At 59.5% G+C, this 6,560-nt stretch overlaps 1 protein-coding gene across 1 annotated transcript; it reads right to left on the bottom strand.

Annotated features, from left to right (window-relative positions):
* Window positions 1-674: 674 nt before the first annotated feature.
* Window positions 675-5,219, bottom strand: BESB_062630 (uncharacterized protein; the record flags this gene model as incomplete). The annotated part of the gene is made up of 7 exons (XM_029364677.1): window positions 675-1,022; window positions 1,381-1,508; window positions 1,709-1,764; window positions 2,157-2,212; window positions 2,693-3,070; window positions 3,441-3,509; window positions 3,966-5,219. The coding sequence occupies 7 exons, from the start codon at window positions 5,217-5,219 to the stop codon at window positions 675-677; spliced, it is 2,289 nt and encodes a 762-aa protein (XP_029219385.1).
* Between the last annotated feature and the right edge of the window lie 1,341 nt (window positions 5,220-6,560).

Below are 6,560 nucleotides of genomic sequence, written 5' to 3'. Positions count from 1 at the left end.
GCTTTCAGCTTCGGAAATCTGCCGCGCCACCAGAGTGCCAAAGCAGCGTTAACTGGAAGGGCACGTGAGCTGGAGCACTGTAGCCTCACCGCAGTATGGCAGAGAATGTTAGATGATCTCTACTTCGCTTGCGATTGAGACACTCATTCTCAAGCCACGCCACACAGATGCAGCCGGTACACTGCATATGATGCCATCCAAATGCAACTGCGGGCATGTTGCCCGCGGAACAAAAATATGCCGGCACCACAGATTCCGAGTCCTTCGAATGAAAGGAAACATCGATCGGACCATGTGAACGACATGTGGCACTCATTTCCGGCTTGACGAGCCGCGGGAAATGGGATGTCCGTTTCGTGTCTGTGACTGGCAGTGATGAAGTATCTCGCTCAGGGTCGGTTGCAAGCGCCTCATCTGCTGTTCCCTGTCTCCTACTTTCCAAATTAAGTCTATAGCGCACATTATTTCACCCTCGCAAGCTCTTTCGTGGGGCACCCGCTTCACATTATTACTACGACGTCCGCTCTTTTCTACCCTCTGTTATGCCTTCTCCTCATCTCCGTGAATCTTGTCCACAGCTTGCCGCTCCAATTTGGGGGCTAAAGCATAGCCCTCCCGCGCGTCGGCAGAGATTTCACTCTGTATGTCCACTGCGTTTTGCACTTCTCCGCTCTCTATTCCTTCGAATCGTCCGCCTCTTCCCCCATCTTGTGGAACGCCTCGATAAATTGCTTGACCTCGGGTTGCTCCAGCTCGGGAACGTGCTTCAGGACGTGAGGGGGCGGAGGCTTCGTGCCGTCGAGCTCCGTGAATCTCTCATCGTTGTGAAGCATCCATTCCTCCCTGCTGGGCGGCTCACCGAACAGATCGCCCCATATTCTGCGTGAGTCTCCTCGTTTGGGCCCTACGGCGTGCAAAAAATGCTGCTGCGTCTCTGCCGCGGTTGCCTCCCCCGTTCGGGGCTTAAGCGGATACGACGCGATCGTCCAGTGGGTATCGGCGCTCACCATATAACCCTTCATCTGACGACGCACCCACACATTGGGAATAGATGAGAGCGCGACCTCGGTTATTCTCCAGAACTATTTCTCGATCCCACCTCGCGGCAGGCTTGAACTTTACTCACAGAACGCTAGCCACCCGATCACTCTTGCAAACGCCGGTCTGGGGATGTCGTGACAAAAGCTGGCATAAAAGGCCCGCGACTACGCATGCGGACGACAACATGGAAATTCGCGTATGCGCAGCCGGTCTATACCCGCATGAGGCGTGCCTGAACAACGGCAATCGCAGATTAGGCCGCATGCGGCCCTGCCATCGGGAGGACATCTTTTTTCTTCCCATGTGCCTTGCGTTGGCGGTCTGTGGAGCAGAGCTCACCTGACGATCTACGATAACGACGTCATCTTCCGTCGGCTGCCCCACTCCTTGCGTCGTTCCTCTCACGCGACACGAGACTCGAAGTCGCGCCCGCGCCGTGGACACGCTGATGCTCTCACGGATGTAATCTGCGTCGGCAGCGCACACAGCACACGCCACAGCCGAAGACGCAGTTAAACGTAGATTCCCGATTCAGCACGTATAAGACACTGAGAAGGCAATACTGGCACAGCACATCCTCAGACAAAAAGAGACGAGAAAGCGGCGATCGCACCCCCTGCTGCGTTCCATGTGTCGAGGTGACTGCGTGAAACGCCCAAACACTGACCTGGCGGCAGAGGAATCCACACCTGGAGAATATCCGTTTCTTCTTTCCAGTGAATCCTGCGCGTAGATCGAGAACAACGGACACAGACGAGGCGCGAAGACCCGAGAAACGCGCTGGGGAGGAATCTCTGTGCTGGATGGGTTTTGTTGACAAACTCCTCTCGAATCGCACACCGAGGCAACTGGGCGGGAATGACTCCTTGTTCGAAGATGCCAACGTAAGGCCTGTGCCAGACTGGGAAGTTGGGCGTGCCTTGCTCGTTTGGGCGAGACTCCAAGCGTGTGCTCTGAAGGCCGCTTTGTTGCAGCAGCATTAATGCTGAGTCACTCACTGCCTCGATGGCCCCCTCTCGCGTCGAGACAGGCACGCAGGCGTGGCGCGCCCGACAACAAGCAACAATGAAGCCGCTGCAGCAGCACACGTGTCAGATGCCTCACGGCGCACTTACACGGTCTTGTCGTCGAGTCGACTCTGGCCGGGAGGCACCGGTTTCATATTCAATTGCTGCAGAGAAGCAAGCCCAAAATCCCCAAGGAGATAGGAGTCAGAAAAAACGTTGCATGAGACAATCAAGGCACGAAAGAGACGAGCGTCTGTGCCGGTTGCTCAGTCTACACCTAGGGCAAATCCGCCGTCGCTGCCGTTCCCTCTCGCAAGAAAGCCGTCCGGATGCCGGTCGAGTGGCTCAAGACCCGCAGCACTCGTAGAGCGAGCCTGTAGTGGTCTTCTGTCCGTGGGATCATATCGGTGACGGGGGTCGCAGGATTGCCCTCCGCCTGCGGCCGGGGGGAGCGGGGCGGCCTTGCCTCATTCGTACGGCCCTCTCTCCTCCCTACGCGCGGACCTACGGGCGCTGCGCACAACTCGGCAGCGCCGGCCTACTCCGGGCGCACACGAGCCGCGTGAGTCTACGCTTCCGTAGATGTCTCTCTCAAACGCGAGCCGCTATGCGCGGCCGCGAGGCACACATATGCCCGCCCCTACCTCAAGGTATTGCTTGGTGCTGCCCCGTATGATGTCGAAGAGGTCGCCCTCGCTCTTGATGCTCTCGGCGCCCTTCTCCGGCGCCTCACGAGAAAAGTTATTCGAGGCCTCTCGCAGGCGTTGGTCCTCCGCGTCTCTGCGGCTCTCAGCAGAGGCGTCAGACCTCTGGGCTCCGCCGCCCTCGGCGGCGGCAGAGGCACTCTGCGGGCCCTCGCCCGCCGGCGTGGGCGCATTCCCAGCGGACATGATCGCCTGTGCGACTTTGCGCGCCGCCGGATCGGCGGTCGCTTTCCGCAGCGCACTGGCGAGGTCGCGCGGATTGAAGCCGTCCGCCGCTTCACGGACTCGCTGCGCCTCCTCTGCCTCGTCCTGCGCCCTCTGTGGAAATCACACAGGCCGTGCGACACACGCGCAGATTGGCAGCACATAGAGCGCTCAAGGATGCGCCGCGGCTGAGACGTGAGCACAGACAAATTCCGCACTCGAGCCGCGAGCGCTACGCCGTTTCGGGGGCCATGCGACGAGGCACCCGCCATAAGAAGTCGAATGCGACGCCGCGCGCTCGGAGTCAGTTCGAGGAGGCCGCGGGAGAGCCCTCAATCTGAACGACGCGCAAACGGCGCGACAGAAAAAGGCCTTGGCCCTGGAGCGTCTCGTGTGGCATGGCTGGCATCTGCGCCCGACGCGCAACTGCAGGCGCCGCACAAAAGAAATCAGCGCTGGCTGTTGCCCCCCGTCCGCCGCTCACCTCCTCAGCCTCGTAGACGCCCTGCAGCGTCTTGCCGAAAGCGCCAGACTTGACCAGGGAAGTCAGCCGCTGCCAACGAGAAGGGCGAAAAAGGGCGAAAACACACAGCGGCAGACAGCCACACAGTGTAGCGCGCATGTGAATGCACCTGCTTCATGTACACCGACGTCCAATTTGAGATGAACCATGCCGCCGACAAGGGTGAACACCAGATGCAAGAGTGAACGCCAGATGCAAGAGTGAAAGCCAGATGAAACACTCCATAAATGGGATCGCGAGCAAGCCCTGAAAACGTTACGCGGGCACCTGCGCCTTCCCGTAGGCATCCGCCACAAAATGCAAAAGAATCGCGGAGTCGCATCGTGGACGTGCGAATGCCTTCTGTTCATGCTGCATTCCGTTCGCTCAACGACCGCCGGTGACAAACGGCCATCGTACTCAGGAGTCCCTCTCGTTTTTTTTCGCCGATGTGCGCTGCACAGTGGCGGTTCAGCGGCCAGGCGCTGCGTGCGACAGAGGACCTACGCGGACCAAGTTGTCGTTCGAAACGTCTGTGTCCTTGCAGAGGCCGTCAATGACATCTTCGAGCTCTTTCTGCACCTTTGGGGCAAGCTTGGGAACGCCGCCCTCGCGCTGCACACGAGCCACGAGGTCCTGGAGACTCGGCAGACCCCCAGAGGCCCCCGACGCCGCGCTCGCCGCGCACGCCGCGCCCGTTGCTGCCTCCGCCGCGCCTACCGCGCCACCCTCGGCGGGCGCGCCAGGAGAGGTGCCTGGGCGCTGCGGAGGCAGCGAGGACGGCAAGAGACTCTGCAGCTGAGCGAATTCCTGCTGGAAGTTCTTCAGCAGGCGCGCGTGCTCCGCGTCGCCGCCGGTGCTCGCTCGACTTGACGCGAGGCAACGACGCAGGAGACACGAAGGAGGCAGTTGTGGGAGCGGAAGCCCAGGCCCTTCTGAGGCGCCAAACTGAGCGCCAGAGGTCACGCGCCGGTGAGCAGGCGAGCCTGCTGTGAGCCAGTCTCCGCGGTGCAGAGACGAACCCGCAGCGTGGGCGAAGGAGCAAGAGAGAGGTAAGGCGCAGACGTGCGCGCAGGACGACGCAGAATAGACCGGAATACTGAAAAAACCCGGCGCAAAAGGAGTCGCAGCCCGGCTGACAGGAAAAGGTGGCAGTCCAAAAGAGCAAGAAGACGAAAACCGGGAAGGGGACGAGCGAAGCACCTGAGTGGATAAGAACGTTGCCCGCGAACTGCTGGTCAGACTGACTGCATTCAGGCTTCCCGTAGGCGGGCTGGAGAGGAACGCACTGTGCTGGCCTCCCGTAAAGCCGTTCGCGTTGGAATCTAACCCTCGCGCCCCCTCAGAGGGCATCGCCTCGCCTCTCCGCCAGCCGTCATCGCTGTCTTCAGCCTTCCAGAGCTCTCTCTGTGAGTCGCTTTCGTTGGGTTGCCCCGCTCGGCTTGGCTGTCTGCATGCATGCGATCGCCAGGCATGTGCTTCTTGACCTTCAGAGATCACTTCGCAACGCAACGGCGTACTGCGGGAGAGACCGAAGCGAGAGTTCGCGCGCGGGACGCCCCATCCTCCCAACGGCCTCGCCCGACTCAGCGAAGGAACAGGCGCCGCCCGTGGCTGCTGAACGCCGGGGTCGCAGCCTGAGGCAGTCCGAAGAGGCCCGACGCACTCGGCAAGAGTGCGGAGGCCAGAGGACGTGCTCAGCCGAGACAGAACCAGAACAAAACAGAGGAAGTGAGAAACGGGGAGAGGAAACGGCGGCATATGGAGTCAGGGGTGAGGAAAGAAAGAAGATCTCGCTCTTGTCTGTCAGGCGCAGCGGGCCGCGGCGTCTTTAGAGGGGAGAAAGCGCCATCTGCATGCGCATCCTGAGCAAACGGCTGCGGGTCAATTTGATAAAATGTTTGTGGATGCTGCAGCCCAGCGTCGCACTTCGTCAACTACCCTTCTAAAGGACCCGGTCGGATGCCAGGTGACAGGCTTCCGACTGAAGGACAACGATTCGATGGCGAGAGGCGGATATGATACAGACGCGGAACGAAGGAAAAAGTCACGCGCTGTGGCTGCCCTTCCGCGCCGCGGACTCGTGGATTCTCGGGAACGCAGGCGGGCGAATGAACACGAACTTCAGTCTGCGGAAGGCAGCCTCTTCCCTGCGTTGCAAGAGAAGAGTCTGCTGCTTCACACACGAGTATCGCCTACTTGTCGTTGAGCAAGAGAGCGGAAACAGTCTCGACCATCTCGCAGAGAATACAACGGCTGCGTGGTAAATACCGCGGGTCTGGCACGTGAACTGGCGGCGGTCGAGGAACCGCTAACTCAACCACAAGCAAAACAGACGAGTTCCCGAGAGAAATACAAATCAGACCATGAGTGATGAATTCTGAAGCAAGGAGAGAACGAGACGGCGCGCGAGCCAAGAAAAATACGGAAACAGACCTCTCATGTCTCGATGTCTGGCATGCGCATGCGCATGCGCCGCACACCGAGCATTAGATGCGGGCCTTTGTCTTGTCGGCGATTCGATTTCCTCTCTGCGTGAAGTGTAGAGTCAGATCCCGCGCCTCGCAAAGAAAAGACGGAGTTTCCGTGCCAGATAGGGAAGGGTTTTTTGGCTCTCGGTCGTCCCTCGCGCGAGATCCTGAGGGCGAGTTCTCGTTCGCCGTTGCAGGCCTACGCGCCCCAGAGGCAACGACGTGATTTTTTCAGCGAGTCGGTGGATGCCACTAACCATTGCCTGTCTCCATCCCCAAGCTATACCCATAAACGGTTTGATTTGTGGAGGCCTATGTATCTGTGCCTATAAATGTTTGAATATGCGTATTGGAAGACGCCACAAAACTGGCGCCGTCTTGTTCCCTCCTGCGTCGCAGGTGCATCCGGTTTCTTAAGCTGCGCTCTCAGCCGCATCGCCCCCCTACAGGGCAAGTTCTCCTCCCAGCAAGGGATGGAAGCGCTTCGCGTCTTGTGGCGACGCCTGAGAACGACTGCGCTACAACCTCACTTTCGTGTGCCTCAACCCTAAACCCCTGCGTGTTTACGCCGTTTACCCTGAGACAAGCCTGGCCGTCGTGCAGATACGCACTCAGTGAGGGATGCCTTTCC

Source organism: Besnoitia besnoiti, chromosome V (genome assembly GCF_002563875.1).
Source record: "Besnoitia besnoiti strain Bb-Ger1 chromosome V, whole genome shotgun sequence".
In the NCBI taxonomy this organism is placed as follows: Eukaryota; Apicomplexa; class Conoidasida; order Eucoccidiorida; family Sarcocystidae; genus Besnoitia; species Besnoitia besnoiti.
Note: the sequence above shows the minus strand (reverse complement) of the source record. Positions and strands in the feature narration are given on the sequence as shown.